The sequence below is a fragment of the Perissodus microlepis genome, chromosome 20 (genome assembly GCF_051167445.1).
Source record: "Perissodus microlepis isolate ML-2025 ecotype Zambia chromosome 20, ASM5116744v1, whole genome shotgun sequence".
NCBI classification, from domain to species: domain Eukaryota; kingdom Metazoa; phylum Chordata; class Actinopteri; order Cichliformes; family Cichlidae; genus Perissodus; species Perissodus microlepis.
Genome location: NC_140480.1, coordinates 31,482,429 through 31,503,454, shown reverse-complemented (window position 1 = coordinate 31,503,454; position 21,026 = coordinate 31,482,429). Strand labels below are relative to the sequence as shown.

Genomic DNA, 21,026 nt, shown 5'->3' with positions numbered 1-21,026 from the left:
TACAGGGAGTGCAGAATTATTAGGCAAATGAGTATTTTGTCCACATCATCCTCTTCATGCATGTTGTCTTACTCCAAGCTGTATAGGCTCGAAAGCCTACTACCAATTAAGCATATTAGGTGATGTGCATCTCTGTAATGAGAAGGGGTGTGGTCTAATGACATCAACACCCTATATCAGGTGTGCATAATTATTAGGCAACGTCCTTTCCTTTGGCAAAATGGGTCAAAAGAAGGACTTGACAGGCTCAGAAAAGTCAAAAATAGTGAGATATCTTGCAGAGGGATGCAGCAGTCTCAAAATTGCAAAGCTTCTGAAGCGTGATCATCGAACAATCAAGCGTTTCATTCAAAATAGTCAACAGGGTCGCAAGAAGCGTGTGGAAAAACCAAGGCGCAAAATAACTGCCCATGAACTGAGAAAAGTCGAGTGTGCAGCTGCCAAGATGCCACTTGCCACCAGTTTGGCCATATTTCAGAGCTGCAACATCACTGGAGTGCCCAAAAGCACAAGGTGTGCAATACTCAGAGACATGGCCAAGGTAAGAAAGGCTGAAAGACGACCACCACTGAACAAGACACACAAGCTGAAACGTCAAGACTGGGCCAAGAAATATCTCAAGACTGATTTTTCTAAGGTTTTATGGACTGATGAAATGAGAGTGAGTCTTGATGGGCCAGATGGATGGGCCCGTGGCTGGATTGGTAAAGGGCAGAGAGCTCCAGTCCGACTCAGACGCCAGCAAGGTGGAGGTGGAGTACTGGTTTGGGCTGGTATCGTCAAAGATGAGCTTGTGGGGCCTTTTCGGGTTGAGGATGGAGTCAAGCTCAACTCCCAGTCCTACTGCCAGTTTCTGGAAGACACCTTCTTCAAGCAGTGGTACAGGAAGAAGTCTGCATCCTTCAAGAAAAACATGATTTTCATGCAGGACAATGCTCCATCACACGCGTCCAAGTACTCCACAGCGTGGCTGGCAAGAAAGGGTATAAAAGAAGAAAAACTAATGACATGGCCTCCTTGTTCACCTGATCTGAACCCCATTGAGAACCTGTGGTCCATCATCAAATGTGAGATTTACAAGGAGGGAAAACAGTACACCTCTCTGAACAGTGTCTGGGAGGCTGTGGTTGCTGCTGCACGCAATGTTGATGGTGAACAGATCAAAACACTGACAGAATCCATGGATGGCAGGCTTTTGAGTGTCCTTGCAAAGAAAGGTGGCTATATTGGTTGCTGATTTGTTTTTGTTTTGTTTTTGAATGTCAGAAATGTATATTTGTGAATGTGGAGATGTTATATTGGTTTCACTGGTAAAAATAAATAATTGAAATGGGTATATATTTGTTTTTTGTTAAGTTGCCTAATAATTATGCACAGTAATAGTCACCTGCACACACAGATATCCCCCTAAAATAGCTAAAACTAAAAACAAACTAAAAACTACTTCCAAAAACATTCAGCTTTGATATTAATGAGTTTTTTGGGTTCATTGAGAACATGGTTGTTGTTCAATAATAAAATTATTACTCAAAAATACAACTTGCCTAATAATTCTGCACTCCCTGTATAACTGAATATCATCTGCATAGCAGTGATACGAAATGTCCTTAAAAGTGCTCAATAAGTGTTGAAGAGGAAGTAAATACAGTAAGAACAATAAAGGCCCCAAAACTGAACCTTGTGGCACACCATAGGCAAGAAAAGTAGAAGAGGAACTGTACTTAGAGGTAGCCACAGAAAAGGATCGTTCATGCAAATGGGATTCAAACCAGTCCAAAGCAGCCCCTGAGATACCCACCCAGTGTCTCAGCCTATCTAGCAGAATATGATGGAGGATAATATGATGTTAAGTGGAGGAGTTGTACAGGGAGATGGCCACAGGCAGGAAAGATTTCCTGTGTCGTTCAGTGGTGCTTTTCGGTAATCTCAGTCTCTCACTGAAAGTGCTCCTGTGACTGACCAGCATGTCATGGAGTGGGTGGGAGGTGTTATCCAACATTGTCTTTATCTTGGACAGCATCCGCCTCTCTGACACCACCTTGAGGGAGTCCAGCTCCATCCCCACAACATTACTGGCCTTACGAATCAGTTTATTGAGTCTGTTGGCATCTGCGACCCTCAGCCTGCTCCCCCAGCATGCAACAGCATAGAGGATCGCACTGGCCACAACAGACTCATAGAAAATCCTGAGCATTTTCTGGCAGATGTTGAAGGACCTCAGTCGCCTCAAAAAATAGAGACGACTCTGGCCCTTCCTGTAAAGTGCTGTGGTGTTTTTATCCCAGTCCAGTTTATTGTCAATGTGTACTCCAAGGTATTTATAGTCCTCCATAATGTCAACACTGACCCCCTGGATTGAAACAGGGGTCAAGTGTTTCCTGGCCTTCCTGAAGTCCACTATCAGTTCCTTGGTCTTTGCCACGTTGAGCTGCAGATGATTCTGCTCACACCACGTGACAAAGGAGTCGACCACAGCCCGGTACTCTGTCTCATCATCCCTGCTGATACATCCAACCACCGCGGAGTCATCAGAAAACCTCTGAAGATGGCAGGTCTCTGTGCAGTGGCTGAAGTCTGTGGTGTGGAGGGTGAAGAGGAAGGGGGAGAGGACAGTCCCTTGTGGTGCCCCTGTGTTGCTGATTACCTTGTCAGACACACACTGTGGGAGACGTACATATTGTGGTCTTCCTGTCAGGTAATCAACAATCCAGGACACCAGAGAAGCATCCACCTGCATCACTGCTAACTTATCACCCAGGAGGGTCGGCCTGATGGTGTTGAAAGCACTGGAAAAGTAAAAAAACATGACCCTCACAGTGCTCGCCGGCTGGTCCAGATGGGTTTAGACATGATTTAGCAGGTAGATGATGGCGTCCTCTGTTCCGTGACGAGGCTGATAAGCGAATTGAAGAGGATCCAGATGTGGTCTGACAATGGGTCACAGCTGGTCCAGGATGAGCCTTTCCAGGGTCTTCATGATGTGGGAGGTCAGTGCCACGGGCCTGTAATCCTGGGGGCCACTGGGACGTGGAATAGGGACGAGGCATGATGTCTTCCACATCACCCTCTGCAGACTCAGACTCAGCATAAACAGTTTATGAAAGACTCCACACAGCTGGGGGGCACAGGCCTTGAGGACGCGGGGACTCACTCCGACTGGTCCAGCAGACTTGCCTGAGTGAAGTCTTCTCATTTGCATCTCAACCTGGTATTGAGATGCAGGTAATGGGTGGGGGAGGGGTGTCAGGAATCTCACAGGAGGCACAGGAGAACAGGACACAGAACAGAAAACAAAAATCACAATTTTTACATATTTACACCATGGACAATAGTTACCAGAGCAGAGTACAGTACAGTTGGTAAAATTAGTGTACAGATAGTGTGCAAACAGAGCAGGATACTGAAAGATGTTTAAATAGTTACGAATATTTAGAATAATTAGAAAAGTGCAGATTGTGTATTGTACCTGTGCATTAAAAAGTAGACATGTAACTTCCAATAAGTTAGTGTATATATAAGCCAAGAAAAGTAATGTGCAGTTATAACGGTAGAAGTTGTTACAGCACTAATGTAAACATCTATGTTTGTTGGGAGCAGTTTTGAGCAAAGCTACTCAAGAGGAGAATTTCTGATGTTTTCTGAGAAATGATGTTACTAATCTTATTTTTAAATTTCTAGCTCTGGTGAATTGACACAGGGGAGTGTGTCAAAAGGGGGAAATTTGATTTTTAACATGAAAAAATGGTTTCTATGATCATTTTTAGGACTTTATTTGTGTGCTTAATACTTTAGGTATGGTTAAAACTTAAGATTATAATGACCAAGAAGTTCCCAGACTTTTTCTAGAGAACCAGTGAGAAGCATAAATCATTTCACATGTTAAAATGTGTGAAAGGGGGGAAAATGTTAGGATTGAGAATTTTTTATAATTATTTTCATACACAAATTGCAAATGTGCTCATGAGAGTTGGCACTCAGTCTTCGGAAGGTCATAAGCTTCGTTCGGCGTGACTGTCCGGACTGATATATTGTAGGAAATGATTAAGAGTGCAGAGGGGTAACTGCAAACATGCTTACACACATAGATTATGAGAGTCCTGAACATGATATTCTAAACCAACTTTGAATCACTAGAAGAACAATCAATAACAACATTAGATTATCAAGGCTAGGCAGAGAGGTGTTTTCCTTTTCTGTCTCGTACAGAGAAAGGACACCAGACGAGGTCATGGAGATACGAGGATCCTTGACAGCAGACACAGAGACTGCCAAGACAGCAATTGGGGTCAAGGGTCGTGCCGTTTGGGGCCCTGCAATTCACCTCGAGAGGATCCCAGAACCACAGCAATAACCACGAAGGGGTTGGGGAAAATCCAGAAGCACCAGACCAAGGAGGTCCGAAAGGCTCTGACCAAAAAAGGGGGACACGGCTGGGACCCCAAAACACATAGATCTCGGCCAGAGGGGCAGAATAAATCCCCAGATCTATGCAACGAACCGAAGGGTAGTCGACCCCTGACGTTGAAGAAAGAAGAGGAGCAGAGAATCACCCGACTAGTACCCACAACTTAATATTTTGTTGTACAACCTTTTGAGGCAATCACTGCAATCAAACAATTCCTACAACTGTCAGTGAGACTTCTGCACCTCTCAGCAGGTATTTTGGCTCACTCCTCATGAGCAAACTGCTCCAGTTGTATCTGGTTTGAAAGGCGCCTTTTCCAGACTGCATGTTTCAGTTCCTTCCAAAGATGCTCATTAGGATTGAGGTCAGGGCTCATAGAAGGCCACTTTAAAATAGTCCAATGTTTTCCTCTTAGCCATTCTTGGGTGTTTTTAGCTGTGTGTTTTGGGTCATTGTCCTGTTTTAAGACCCATGACCTGCAACTGAGACCAAGCTTTCTGACACTGGCCAGCACATTTCTGTCTAGAATCCCTTGATAGTCTTGAGATTTCATTGTACCCTGCACAGATTCAAGACTCCCTGTGCCAGATGCAGCAAAGCATCCCCAGAACATAACCAAGCCTCCCCCATGTTTCACAGTTGGGACAGTGTTCTTAAATTTCTGAATAATATGTGCAACTGTAGTTACAGGAACATCTAGCTGCTTGGAGTTGGCCTTATAGCCTTTACCTTTAACATGCATGTCTATGATTTTCTTTCTAATCTCCTGAGACAACTCTTTCCTCTGGTCCATGTTGCGCGTGGTACACACCATGTCACCAAACAACACAGTGACTACCTGGAGTCCTATATATAGGCCTACTGACTGATTACAAGATTGTAGACACCTGTGATGCTGATTAGTGGACACACCTTGGATTAACAAGTCTCTTTGGTCACATTATTTTCCTTCTTTTCTAGGGGTACCATCATTTTTGTCCAGGCCTGTTTCATGCATTTATTTTTTAAATAATTCAGCTGAAGCATGGTTGAAAAGCAATGTCTGACTTTCATTGAATTTTTATTTATTATTACTTTTGTCAGATTAAAGTTATTTCTGTGATCATTGTGAGTTTTTCTTTCATTGACCGAAGGGTACCAACAATTTTGTCCATGTCTGTAGGTGAATGTACAAAAAATGCCAATGATGGCACAGTTTGACAGACATAAAATAGTAATTTTGTAGCAACGAGGTGATTCCTAAAGACCTATTAGCTGTAACATGCCACTTTTCTTAAAAAACTATGAAAAATTACATGTTTCAACAAAAAAAGAGGAGGCAGGGTGGAAGGGTGGCTGTCGAGAAGCCATTCCTAAGGAAGGGAAACTACTTGGGAAGGCTTAGGCAGTTTACAGGTCAGGAAAGAGGTACAACAGTGAGTGCCTACAGCCATCTGTAAAACACAGTAGAGGTGGAGATTAAGCCTACTTAAAGAGAAAGCCTGCTTAAGAGGCTGTGCTGAAGAAAGCTTCATGTGTATTGAGGGTGAAGAATCTTTTTTTTAGGCTATAAGATATCATTGCTTTCAGCAAGTCAGACTAATTTTCTTTAATGATATTATTGTATGATTAGCATTAAGCATTTACAAGAATAAAGTATAATCAGTAAGCTCTGTATTTTGTCTTTTTTTGGCAAATGAATTATACTCTCAATAAGAATGAAGGGTGATAGAGAGAGAGTCTACCACTGACCTTTCTTATGTTGTGTGTTGAGGAGCAGGTATGCCATATACTGTATAAATCTGTGCTAAAATCCAACAAGCCTAAACAGAACTGTGCTGCAGTGGACTCAGGACGGTGTAGGGATTTTAATGGGTTGTTTCGTATGCACATACTGTCGTTTATTCTAAAAGAAAGAAGAAAGAAAAACAACTAAACAATTAATTATTATTTTTCAAAAAATATGCTCTGCAGACTAAACTCAATTAATGAGAAGAGGGCCGTAACCTTAAATTCAGTAGTCTCGGTGTCATTAAAAACTGATGATGTGGATGGGGAACTAATACGATTCAATGAAAAGTGAGCAAGTGAGCAGGAAGTAACCTGAAATGAGTAAATCTCAGCTGAGATGTAAACTTCATCTCAAGATTAATTTATGTAAATAGCAACAGTAAAAGCAGCAGGTACAGAAGGGCTGTGAAAGAAAAACTATTTAATGCAATAACACTTGTAGGTAAAACTGTAACATAGTATTTCCATGTTGGTAAGATAAACTCTCCAGCTGCTAAAATTGACCATCACATACGACACCGGCGTCTTCTTTGTGGCTGCAGTCGTGAGATCCAAACCCTGAGTGGCGACACTCAAACAGGTTGGATTCCCAGCCTGTGCATGCCACATCATCCATCCAGATGGGCCCTGTGCCTTGTCCAAATCGTGCATTAGTTGGTGCAGAGAGGACCCTACCACAGCCCAGCTGCCTGCATACCACCTGAGCATTGTCCAGGCCCCAAGAATCATCACACACTGTCCCCCACTGCCCACTGTGGAAGATCTCCACCCTGCCAGAGCAGGAGCCATGTCCTCCATTAACCAAGCGAACATTCCCTTGAGTTTTTGTGTTAAAATGAAATGCAAGAAAACAATGATAATTTTAGAATGAGCCACTATAAACTGTAGATTAACATTGCAAATTACCCAATTTAAACTCCACATTCATTCAACTTTAAATGTTTAACAAAATGGAAGTATTCAATGTCAAAGAGCCTGGAGGTAAAATATTGTAGTGTAAAGTGAATATAATTGTGTAATAGTTGGTCACTGAAAACCTCTCAGTCAAGATTTTATCGGGGACAAACAGTGAAACAGGTGGAAACCTGAGTGCATCCTACTTCTCAAATTTACCTTCACAAATGACACTGGCGTCTTCATAGTCACAGTCAGCTTCTGAGGAGGAGTAAGCCAAAGTATATAACATGATATGTTCTCTTACATCTAGGTGGCGCTCTAACGATTGATAAATATTGATGTTTAATGACAAAATATTTAATATAACAAAATCTGTGGCTAGCAGACTTTAGTGTCAATCAAACATAATATTTTTGTTACTGTATAATAAACTTTGCAGCACGGACACAGATTTAAAAAATGGAACGTCAGTGTCTCCACCTTCTCAAATTTACCTTGACAGATGACACCGACATCTTCTTTGTGGCTGCAGTCATGAGATCCAAACCCTGAGTGGCGACAATCAAACAGGTTGGATTCCCGGCCTGTGCATGTCACATCATCCATCCAGATAGGCCCTGTGCCTTGTCCAAATGGTGCATTAGTTGGCATGGAGAGGACCCTACCACAGCCCAGCTGCCTACATACCACCTGAGCATCCTCCAGGCCCCAAGAATCATCACACACTGTCCCCCACTGGCCTCTGTGGAAGATCTCCACCCTGCCAGAGCAGGAGCCGTAACCCCTATTTACCAGGCGGACCGCCCCCTTTACTCCTGTGTTGTTATCCACTGCTGTTGAACCAGTGACATCTACCGGGGTGGATGGAGAGGTCTGTGTTCTTGAAGCAGGTGTGGAATAAGGAAATCCAGGATCTGTTTACAATTTAAAAAGACAAAACAAATAAATTATAATACTGCAGTGACGCTGAAGGAATTTTGCTATAAACAGTTTGAGAGCAAGATTTTAAAAATTGATTTGTTAGCGTGTGTTCATATTTGAAATGTATCAATATTGAGAAACATTTGAGATTATACATTTGAGTTTTAACAGTTTTATATGCTATTGCAACACAAAGACATTTGCCATACTGCCACAGAGAAACCCTCCTAGCAAATATCAAATAAAAAGTCTTTAGATGAAGCGAATGAAAGATTATCTTGATCTTATTAAATGTTCAGCAGGAATTTGTTAATTGAAGAGGCAATAACGGAAACATCATAATAATAATGGATTGCATTTATATAGCGCTTTTCAAGGCACCCAACGCGCTTTACAATTCCACTATTCATTCACTCTCACATTCACACACTGGTGGAGGCAGCTACAGTTGTAGCCACAGCTGCCCTGGGGCAGACTGACAAAAGCGAGGCTGCCATATCGCTGCCATATCGCGCCATCGGCCCCTCTGGCCAACACCAGTAGGCGGTAGGGTGAAGTGTCTTGCCCAAGGACACAATGACCAGGACAGACAGAGGACAGCTGGGGATCAAACCGGCAACTTTGCAGTTACAAGATGAGCTTCCAACCCCCTGAACCACAGTCGCCCCATCAGTACATCAGTACAATATCGACTTAAATTAGAAATGGTGGACATCCTGTTGGGCCTATTACCCAAAGAAGCAGTTTTTGCTTTTCAATAATAAATGATGCCTCTAAATTTCATGACTGTGACTAAAATGCAGTGATTGGGTTGTTTCAATGAGATGTTTCACGTGGGCCAACAGACTCATGGAAGTTTCAACCAAGTTTTATGAATATTCAAGTTTTCCTTCACCCTTAACAATAACTTCGTATTTCGTGGTGAACTGTCTGCCACCAGAGGAGATCATTATATGAAAACCCATAATTTTTCCTTTAAGGGAAAAATTTAAGATCATTTTTCTGAACCACATTTGAGATGGATGTAGTCAGCTTCTGGTGAGGAGTAGGCCAAAGTATATAACATGATATGTTCTCTTACATCTAGGTGGCGCTCTAACGATTGATAAATATTGATGTTTAATGACAAAATATTTAATATGACAAAACCTGTGCCTAGCAGATTTGAATGTCAATCAAACTAAATGTTTCTATTATTTTCTAATAAACTTTACATCATCAACATAAAAGAAAACAGTGGGACCTCAGTGTCTCCAACTTCTCAAATTTACCTTGGCAGATGACACCGGCGTCTTCACTGTGGCTGCAGTCGTGAGATCCAAACCCTGAGTGGCGACACTCAAACAGGTTGGATTCCCGGCCTGTGCATATCACATCATCCATCCAGATGGGCCCTGTGCCTTGTCCAAATCGTGCATTAGTTGATGCTGAGAGGACCCTACCACAGCCCAGCTGCCTACATACCACCTGAGCATCCTCCAGGCCCCAAGAATCATCACACACTGTCCCCCACTGGCCTCTGTGGAAGATCTCCACCCTGCCAGAGCAGGAGCCGTAACCCCTATTTACCAGGCGGACCACCCCCTTTACTCCTGTGTTGTTATCCACTGCTGTTGAACCAGTGACATCTACCGGGGTGGATGGAGAGGTCTGCGGTATTGAAGCAGGTGTGGAATAAGGAGATCCAGATTCTGTTTGTAATTGAAGAAGAAATACAAATCAATTATAATAGTGCGCTGATGCTGAAGGAATTTTGTCAAAAACAGTTTGACAACAAGATTTAAAAATTAACTTGTTAACGTGTATTCATATTTAAAATGTATCAATTAAGAGACAAATTTGAGATTACACATTTGAATTTTAACAGTTGAGTTTTAACAGTTTTATGTTCTATTGTGAATTAAAGACATTTGTCGTATTGACACAGAGAAACCCTCCCAACAAAACCTCAAAAAGTCTTTAGATGAAACGAATGAAAGATTATCTTGATCTTATTAAATATTCACCATGAATGTGTTAATTGAAGAGGCAATAATGGAAACATCAGTATAATATAAACTTAAATAAAACAGAAGTTTTACTTGTTGGTACAGCCTCTATCTTAACCAAATCCCACACTTTTTCCATTAACATTGAAAATTCTCCCACCCTTCCCTCCCCTTGGGTTCAGAGTTTGGGTGTCATAATTGATAATAGTCTTTCATTCCAGTCTCACATTAATTACATAACCCGGTCTGCATACTTCCACTTAGGTAATATTAACCGACTCCGTCCCTTCCTTACTCCCCATGCTGCCTCCATCCTTGTCCATAGTCTTATTACGTCACGTATTGATTACTGCAATTCCCTCTTATTTGGTCTCCCTAAAAGGTCCCTTCATAAACTCCAACTTCTTCAAAACTCTGCAGCTTGGGTCATAACTCGTACTCCGTCAAGAGCTCATATTACCCCAGTTCTTCAGCAGCTTCACTGGTTGCCCGTAGAAGCCAGGATAAACTTTAAAATCTTACTTCTCACACACAAGTGTATCCATAAATCTGCTCCATCCTATTTGTGTGACCTGCTTCATATCACCACTGTTTCCCGCACTCTCAGATCCTCATCTGCTATTCATCTTACTGTTCCGTCTGCACATCTTATCGCTATGGGGAACAGAGCCTTCAGTCGCTCGGCTCCTCGGCTCGGGAACTCTCTTCCTCCAGCCATAAGAAATGTAGACTGTCTTCCCGTATTCAAGTCACAGCTCAAAACACATCTGTTCAAACTGGCTTATTCGCTTTAGTGTTGATTTTATCTGTTGTCAAGTTCTGTTTTGCAATTTTAACTTATTTTATGTATTTTATCACTATTGTTCCTTTTATTGATTTTGTTCCTTTGTAAGGTGACCTTGGGTTTTTGAAAGGCGCCCTGAAATAAAATGTAAAATGTAGTAGTTAAATTAATAATAGTGGACAGCCTGCTGGGCCTAGGTTATTGCCCAAAGAAGCATTTTTTTGTTTTTCATTAATGACTGATGGCTCCAAATTTCATGACTGTAACTAAAATGCAGTGATTGGGTTGTTTCACTGAAATATTTCATGAGGGCCAACAAAATCATGGAAGATTCAACCAACTTTTATGAATATTCAAGTTTTCCTTCTCCCTTAACAATAACTTCGTATTTCGTGGTGAACTGTCTGCCACCAGAGGAGATCATTATATAACCACACCCATAGTTTTGGCATTCGGGGGAAATCAACGTCATTTTTCTGACCACATTTGAGATGGATGTAGTCAATTTCTGAGGAGTGTGGCAAAGTATATAACATGGCCTTACATCTAGGTGGCGCTCTTACATCTAGGTGGCGCTCTAACGATTGATAAATATTGATGTTTAATGACAAAATATTTGATATAACAAAACCTGTGCCTAGCAGACTTTAATGTCAATCAAACATACAAGATTTCTATTATTGTATAATAAACCTTGAACCACGGACACAGATTAAAAAAATGGGACCTCAGTGATGCCACCTTCTCAAATTTACCTTCACAGATGACACCGGCGTCTTCACTGTGGCCGCAGTCGTGAGATCCAAACCCTGAGTGGCGACACTCAAACAGGTTGGATTCCCGGCCTGTGCATATCACATCATCCATCCAGATGGGCCCTGTGCCTTGTCCAAATTGTGCATTAGTTGATGCTGAGAGGACCCTACCACAGCCCAGCTGCCTACATACCACCTGAGCATCCTGCAGGCCCCAGGAATCATCACACACTGTCCCCCACTGGCCTCTGTGGAAGATCTCCACCCTGCCAGAGCAGGAGCCGTAACCCCTATTTACCAGGCGGACCACCCCCTTTACTCCTGTGTTGTTATCCACTGCTGTTGAACCAGTGACATCTACCGGGGTGGATGGAGAGGTCTGTGGTATTGAAGCAGGTGTGGAATAAGGAGATTCTGTTTATAATTGAAGAAGAAATACAAATCAATTATAATAGTGCGCTGATGCTGAAGGAATTTTGTCAAAAACAGTTTGAGAACAAGATTTAAAAATTAACTTGTTAGCGTGTATTCATATTTAAAATGTATCAATTCAGAGACAAATTTGAGATTACACATTTGAATTTTAACAGTTGAGTTTTAACAGTTTTATGTTCTATTGTGAATTAAAGACATTTGTCGTATTGACACAGAGAAACCCTCCCAACAAAAACTCAAAAAGTCTTTAGATGAAACGAATGAAAGATTATCTTGATCTTATTAAATATTCACCATGAATGTGTTAATTGAAGAGGCAATAATGGAAACATCAGTATAATATAAACTTAAATAAAACAGAAGTTTTACTTGTTGGTACAGCCTCTATCTTAACCAAATCCCACACTTTTTCCATTAACATTGAAAATTCTCCCACCCTTCCCTCCCCTTGGGTTCAGAGTTTGGGTGTCATAATTGATAATAGTCTTTCATTCCAGTCTCACATTAATTACATAACCCGGTCTGCATACTTCCACTTAGGTAATATTAACCGACTCCGTCCCTTCCTTACTCCCCATGCTGCCTCCATCCTTGTCCATAGTCTTATTACATCACATATTGATTACTGCAATTCCCTCTTATTTGGTCTCCCTAAAAGGTCCCTTCATAAACTCCAACTTCTTCAAAACTCTGCAGCTCGGGTCATAACTCGTACTCCGTCAAGAGCTCATATTACCCCAGTTCTTCAGCAGCTTCACTGGTTGCCCGTAGAAGCCAGGATAAACTTTAAAATCTTACTTCTCACACACAAGTGTATCCATAAATCTGCTCCATCCTATTTGTGTGACCTGCTTCATATCACCACTGTTTCCCGCACTCTCAGATCCTCATCTGCTATTCATCTTACTGTTCCGTCTGCACATCTTATCGCTATGGGGAACAGAGCCTTCAGTCGCTCGGCTCCTCGGCTCGGGAACTCTCTTCCTCCAGCCATAAGAAATGTAGACTGTCTTCCCGTATTCAAGTCACAGCTCAAAACACATCTGTTCAAACTGGCTTATTCGCTTTAGTGTTGATTTTATCTGTTGTCAAGTTCTGTTTTGCAATTTTAACTTATTTTATGTATTTTATCACTATTGTTCCTTTTATTGATTTTGTTCTTTTGTAAGGTGACCTTGGGTTTTTGAAAGGCGCCCTGAAATAAAATGTAAAATGTAGTAGTTAAATTAATAATAGTGGACAGCCTGCTGGGCCTAGGTTATTGCCCAAAGAAGCATTTTTTTGTTTTTCATTAATGACTGATGGCTCCAAATTTCATGACTGTAACTAAAATGCAGTGTTTGCGTTTTTTCACTGAAATATTTCATGAGGGCCAACAAAATCATGGAAGATTCAACCAACTTTTATGAATATTCAAGTTTTCCTTCTCCCTTAACAATAACTTCGTATTTCGTGGTGAACTGTCTGCCACCAGAGGAGATCATTATATAACCACACCCATAGTTTTGGCATTCGGGGGAAATCAACGTCATTTTTCTGACCACATTTGAGATGGATGTCGTCAATTTCTGAGGAGGAGTGTGGCAAAGTATATAACATGGCCTTACATCTAGGTGGCGCTCTTACATCTAGGTGGCGCTCTAACGATTGATAAATATTGATGTTTAATGACAAAATATTTGATATAACAAAACCTGTGCCTAGCAGACTTTAATGTCAATCAAACATACAAGATTTCTATTATTGTATAATAAACCTTGAACCACGGACACAGATTAAAAAAATGGGACCTCAGTGATGCCACCTTCTCGAATTTACCTTCACAGATGACACCGGCGTCTTCACTGTGGCCGCAGTTGTGAGATCCAAACCCTGAGTGGCGACAATCAAACAAGTTGGATTCCCGGCCTGTGCATATCACATTATCCATCCAGATGGGCCCTGTGCCTGAACCAAATCGTGCATTAGTTGGTGCTGAGAGGACCCTACCACAGCCCAGCTGCCTACATACCACCTGAGCTTCCTCCAGGCCCCAAGAATCATCACACACTGTCCCCCACTGGCCTCTGTGGAAGATCTCTACCCTGCCAGAGCAAGAGCCGTAACCCCTATTTACCAGGCGAACCACCCCCTTTACTCTTGTGTTGTTATCCACTGCTGTTGAACCAGTGACATCTACCGGGGTGGATGGAGAGGTCTGCGGTATTGAAGCAGGTGTGGAATAAGGAGATCCAGATTCTGTTTGTAATTGAAGAAGAAATACAAATCAATTATAATAGTGCGCTGATGCTGAAGGAATTTTGTCAAAAACAGTTTGACAACAAGATTTAAAAATTAACTTGTTAGCGTGTATTCATATTTAAAATGTATCAATTCAGAGACAAATTTGAGATTAAACATTTGAATTTTAACAGTTTTATGTTCTATTGTGAATTAAAGACATTTGTCGTATTGACACAGAGAAACCCTCCCAACAAAAACTCAAATAAAAAGTCTTTAGATGAAACGAATGAAAGATTATCTTGATCTTATTAAATATTCAGCAGGAATTTGTTAACGGAAGAGGTAATAATGGAAACATCAGTATAATATCAACTTAAATTAACAATGGTGGACGTCCTCCTGGGTCTAGGTTATTGCCCAAAGAAGCATTTTTTTGTTTTTCAATAATAACTGATAGCTCCAAATTTCATGACTGTAACTAAAATGCAGTGATTGGGTTGTTTCACTGAAATATTTCATGAGGGCCAACAAAATCATGGAAGATTCAACCAACTTTTATGAATATTCAAGTTTTCCTTCTCCCTTAACAATAACTTCGTATTTCGTGGTGAACTGTCTGCCACCAGAGGAGATCATTATATAACCACCCATAGTTTTGGCATTCGGGGGAAATCAACGTCATTTTTCTGACCACATTTGAGATGGATGTCGTCAATTTCTGAGGAGGAGTGTGGCAAAAGTATATAACATGGCCTTACATCTAGGTGGCGCTCTTACATCTAGGTGGCGCTCTAACGATTGATAAATATTGATGTTTAATGACAAAATATTTGATATAACAAAACCTGTGCCTAGCAGACTTTAATGTCAATCAAACATACAAGATTTCTATTATTGTATAATAAACCTTGAACCACGGACACAGATTAAAAAAACGGGACCTCAGTGATGCCACCTTCTCGAATTTACCTTCACAGATGACACCGGCGTCTTCACTGTGGCCGCAGTTGTGAGATCCAAACCCTGAGTGGCGACAATCAAACAGGTTGGATTCCCGGCCTGTGCATATCACATTATCCATCCAGATGGGCCCTGTGCCTTGTCCAAATCGTGCATTAGTTGGTGCTGAGAGGACCCTACCACAGCCCAGCTGCCTACATACCACCTGAGCTTCCTCCAGGCCCCAAGAATCATCACACACTGTCCCCCACTGGCCTCTGTGGAAGATCTCCACCCTGCCAGAGCAGGAGCCGTAACCCCTATTTACCAGGCGAACCATCCCCTTTACTCCTGTGTTGTTATCCACTGCTGTTGAACCAGTGACATCTACCGGGGTGGATGGAGAGGTCTGCGGTATTGAAGCAGGTGTGGAATAAGGAGATCCAGATTCTGTTTATAATTGAAGAAGAAATACAAATCACTTATAATAGTGCGCTGATGCTGAAGGAATTTTGTCAAAAACAGTTTGAGAACAAGATTTAAAAATTAACTTGTTAGCGTGTATTCATATTTAAAATGTATCAATTCAGAGACAAATTTGAGATTACACATTTGAATTTTAACAGTTTTATGTTCTATTGTGAATTAAAGACATTTGTCGTATTGACACAGAGAAACCCTCCCAACAAAAACTCAAATAAAAAGTCTTTAGATGAAACGAATGAAAGATTATCTTGATCTTATTAAATATTCAGCAGGAATTTGTTAATGGAAGAGGCAATAATGGAAACATCAGTATAATATCAACTTAAATTAACAATGGTGGACGTCCTCCTGTGTCTAAGTTATTGCCCAAAGAAGCATTTTTTTGTTTTTCAATAATAACTGATGGCTCCAAATTTCATGACTGTAACTAAAATGCAGTGATTGGGTTGTTTCACTGAAATATTTCATGAGGGCCAACAGTTATGAATATTATGAATATTCAAGTTTTCCTTCTCCCATAAAAATAGCTTCATATTTCGTGGTGAATTGTCTGCTACAGGAGGACATCATTATATGAATATCCATAATTTTTGCATTCAGGGAAAGTCAAGGTCTTTTTCTGACCACATTTGAGATGGATGTAGTCAGCTTCTGAGGAGGAGTGTGGCAAAGTATATAACATGATATGTTCTCTTACATCTAGGTGGCGCTCAAACGACAGATAAATATTGATGTTTAATGAGAAAAAAAACAATATAACAAAACCTGTGGGTAGAACACTTTAATGTAAACAAAACATAGTATTTCTATTATTGTATAATAAACTTTACAGCATAGACACAGAGTAAAAAAATGTAACCTCAGTGATGCCACCTTCTGAAATTTACCTTCACAGATGACACCGGCGTCTTGTTTGTGGCTGCAGTCATGAGAACCTAACCCTGAGTGTCGACACTCGAATAGGTTGATTTCACCTCCTGTGCATCCAACCTCATCCATCCAGATAGGCCCTGTGCCTTGTCCAAATTGTGTATTAGTTGGTGCAGAGAGGACCCTACCACAACCCAGCTGCCTACATACCACCTGAGCTTCCTCCAGGCCCCAGGAATCATCACACACTGTCCCCCACTGCCCACTGTGGAAGATCTCCACCCTGCCAGAGCAGGAGCCATAACCCCTATTTACCAAGCGGACCTCCCCCTCAACTGCTGTGCTGTTGTCCACTGCTGTTGAACCAGTGACATTAACTGGAACGGATGGAGAGGTCTGCGGTCTTGAAGTAGTTGTGGATAAACCAAAGCCCAGATCTGTTGAGTTCACTTCTGTTTGCCATTGAAAAAGAAATACAAATAAATAATAGTAGTGCAGCAATGATGGTTGAACCATATTTTTAATAAAAAACTTTAATTTAAGAACAACATAACAAAAATAAGAGATGTATTTCAGTGTACCTATATGAAAAATGTTGCAGTTCCAACACTGTATGCATGCTTTCATATTTCAGGCTACACAAGGTTGTAGATGCGATAGTTTCCGTAGCAGGTTTGACCAGTTTTACGCAGTAATAGACACTCTGGTCCACAGGGTTTATGTCATGCTTTGCCTCTTGCAAGCATGATATTGGTTGTATGAATTATCAAATTACGCACCGAATATCACCAAAATAGCAACTGCAGCAATTGCCTTTCCAAGGACTGCACATTTTGCAAAATACTGGAGTATAGGATCCACACCTGTTTGAGTTTATACATCTCACTTTTATTCTTTGCTTTAAGCACATTTCTGACTATCACGCACTTTCACATTATGATGGTGCATTGGTGGCAATTTGGAGTACAAGAGTGTGTGAAGCCTGGGACAGATTTAACAACATAGATTCCAAGGTTTTCTGGCAAAAAATAAATAAATAAATAAAAAAATAAAAAATCGTAAGATGAACAATTTAAATTTTCCAAGGTGTTGAACTGACCACAGATCATTTTATAAAATCTCAAGTAGAAATCTGTAAAAGTAAAGTACCAGAAAATGGCTAAAATTCAGCCAAAATATTATAATAATAATAATAATAATAATAATAATAATGAACAAGAGGAAGTGAATTTTCCCCATTCCCCCAAAAGCAGAAGATGCATAAAAGATATGAATAAAGAAAGGATTGGGCACTCAGGGAATGCTTATATATTGGGCCCTGAGTTCTGTGCTACAGCCCAATATCCACCTGTGGTGTTTCGTCCTTCCATTTCTGTATGGTTGGGAGTTTCTGGATTGGCAAGACAAGTGATTCCATCCTGAAGATCTGTTAAAAAGATAAACAATCAGTAGTTACTATTGTCCTGTGAAATACTACAGTAAAATATAATATTTGTAATTTAATTGAACACAGATTATTTACTTTATTTTATTGTGATAAAGTTTTAAAATTAGTTGTTAAACTATTTTCACTTAATTATTTGAATTTGCAAAAATCAAAACTTTGTGATCCTTCCCTACACAAACCATCTACTGATAAAGATTATGTTAAAAGGTTGTGAAGAAGAAATTAGGATTTGAGTTTGTTTGTGATGACATCTTCAGCTTTTTGTACTTTTGTTAAATCAGGCTTTTAAAATTGTTTCAGCATGTGAACTTGGAAAATTATTTATTTATTTTTTTTGTGTTGAGTTTTGGAATAGGAGTCATGGGTTACTGTATCCAGTAAGCGTCCTTAGGCCTGACACCTGATCACCCCAGGGGAAGGGGTTACATGAATAGGATAAGGAGCCTATTGGAATCTTCGATATCCAGTATCAAGATTGACGGCGAAACAACTAGTAGCTCAGTGTTCCAAATTCAGAAGAAGGAACTGCTGTCACGGCTAGAGATTGATGAGGTACAACACAACGCCAGGATGGCAGGTCAGAGAGGTGATATCATCATCAACCCCACCAAGATTGGGTAGAAAACACCCAAGTGCAATGGAAGATGGAGCGTTGAGTGAGAGAATAACTGACCTGAAAGATGGCATCATGGTGAAGCTTAAAACCTGCAACCTCTGTAGCCAATTAATAAGATTATGTAAAGTGCCCTCTGAGGATCTACTAGATGTGATGTGAATGCAGCACTGGGTTGATTACCGAGACTAACTAGCTGACCATAGCAGCAGTGATCAGTGAGTGATCAGCCACAAGGAGCAGTACCCTCCATGGAGAAGGAGACTAGACTACAGAAAGGTGCAATGAAGAAGGTGCCTAACAAGTACAGGAAGCTGTGAAACTGCCGAGCAAAGAGGTATACCAGAAAAATAGAAGGCAGGAGAATAAACCAGTTGTTCTCCACAGAACATCTAAGGTGTACTTTATTTCACCATGTAATATGAGAAAAACGCCACCAAGGCTGGAGACATAGCAATACTGGAAGAGCGTATGTGATAAGTGCTCAACACATAACTGCAATGCTCATGAGCACTGCCGTTACTATACCCGAGCATGGTCCAGTAACCATCACATTGGTAGACATCCAAGAAAGGTTCTGCAGCATAAAGAACTGGACATCACTAGGCCTCAACATGATTCACACCTACTGGCTGAAGAATCTGACTGCACTTCATGAGTGTCTGGAATGGCTAACTGAAGGCCGGACAGTCTTGATCCCCAAGGATCCGCCAGAACCTGCCTCAGAACCACATGGAAGCTCTGTTCAGGCATCATAGCGGCTAAGATGAACAGGTACATTGCTCAAAAAGACCTTGTGTTTCTGCTTCCTACCTCAGGCAGCAGAAACACAAGAACGAAGAGGCACAAGGAGAAGAACCATCATGAAAGGACAGACCGCTGCATGGTATGGAACACCAGCAGATAGAAGAAGTCAAAGCAGCTTAAACTGATTAATATACCCTGCTGCTACTTAACTAACCAGATTAATAAGCCAGAGGTTTAATTAACTTGATGCTATACTCTAATTAAAAGTTTTTTGAGCAGTGTAAATTATTCTGAGTTTATCTTTTTAAACTGGAGGAAAAACAACAGCAATCTGAAAAATAATTTCTAAAACAGGGATGAAATGAACACACCATAACTAGCACATAGCAGTTGTGAAACTCATTTCTGACAGGTTTATATTAATTTATATCATGTTATCTTGTACTTTTAATGTACTGCATGCTCATTGGAAGTGGTGTATGCTGTGGTTCACTGTTGACCTATTTTCAACCTTGAACAAATAAAATGAAAAAAGACTTAAGCAGTTAGTGGTTAAAAATGAACAAAGCTTAAGCATTAATTCCTAAGAAAAGAAAAGAAAGACAAGTAACACTGAATATTAGAGATGAGAATTTACTCACTCAGGAGGATGAAGCAGATCAAAATGTGATAGACTTTCATCTTGAGCCACTGATGGGTTAATGTTGCTTCTTTTCTTTTTTACTTGTAAACCAGGAACTTCTCACTTCTCGTTCTTATGTCCCCTCCTCCTGACTCCTCCCTCTCCTTGGGGTTTTACCAACTGCACAGTCAAAGAATAACTATGTATGAATTCACGGTTTTCTGTTCAAGTTAGTTATCAAAATTTAAATATTCTTTGGTTTTCTTCATTTAGTCTCTACTGAAAACAGGCTGTTTGGGTTTTTATTACATTACAAAATATTAATTTATCATCTGGCAGTACTGTAGATTCAACTTATCAAACAGTGAAAACACTTCTTGTACATTTTCTGGCCAAAACAGCCGTGATTAAAAGATATAACAAGCTGTAGACAGGCACAAAAAGAAATATGAAAATGAAAATGAAAATGATATGAAAAGTGGCAGGTTAGCCTTCTTAGACTGTGAGATTTCCATCAGTAATGGAGGACATCTAAAAGCTGATGTGTACCGTAAACCTATGCATACGGATCAATATTTAAGGTTTGACTCTCATCAACCACTGAAGCATAAACTGAGTGTCATCAGGACGCTACAACATAGAGCGAACACCATCCCCACAGACACAGCGGCCAGGGAAGCAGAAGAACATCACATCGAGAAGGCCCTGAGTAAATGTGGTTATCCCAGCTGGATATTTGTCAAAGCTGGGAAGGCCCCAAAAGAAAGCTCCAGCCGATCCAGGAGAGAAGGACAACCGCTGCCCAAGCGAAAACCTGTAGTGATCCCATATGTGTCAGGAGTATCGGAAAAGTTGAGACACATTTTTTCGAAACACTGCGTCTCTGTGGCTTTTAAACCCCAAAACACGCTGCGCCAAAAATTGGTCCACCCCAAGGATCGGGTCCCCCAACACAAACAGAGTAACATAGTGTACACTGTTAAGTGCCAGGAGGGTTGCCAGGATTTATACATCGGGGAAACCAAACAACCTCTGGCAAAGTGGATGGCACAACACAGAAGAGCTACTTCGGCAGGCCAGGACTCTGCAGTCTATTTACACCTACAGGCCAGTGGACACTCTTT

The 21,026-nt window shown here is 40.9% G+C and overlaps 1 protein-coding gene across 1 annotated transcript; it reads right to left on the bottom strand.

Moving 5' to 3' along the window:
- Positions 1 to 5,572: 5,572 nt before the first annotated feature.
- LOC146364931 (scavenger receptor cysteine-rich domain-containing protein DMBT1-like) lies at positions 5,573 to 19,962 on the bottom strand. Its single transcript, XM_084916409.1, has 9 exons — positions 19,922 to 19,962; positions 17,822 to 17,899; positions 16,491 to 16,925; positions 15,148 to 15,567; positions 13,774 to 14,091; positions 11,521 to 11,934; positions 9,265 to 9,684; positions 7,567 to 7,986; positions 5,573 to 7,000 (listed from the first exon to the last, which is right to left on the bottom strand). The coding sequence occupies exons 1-9, from the start codon at positions 19,959 to 19,961 to the stop codon at positions 6,669 to 6,671; spliced, it is 2,877 nt and encodes a 958-aa protein (XP_084772535.1). The 5' UTR covers position 19,962; the 3' UTR covers positions 5,573 to 6,668.
- Positions 19,963 to 21,026: the final 1,064 nt, after the last annotated feature.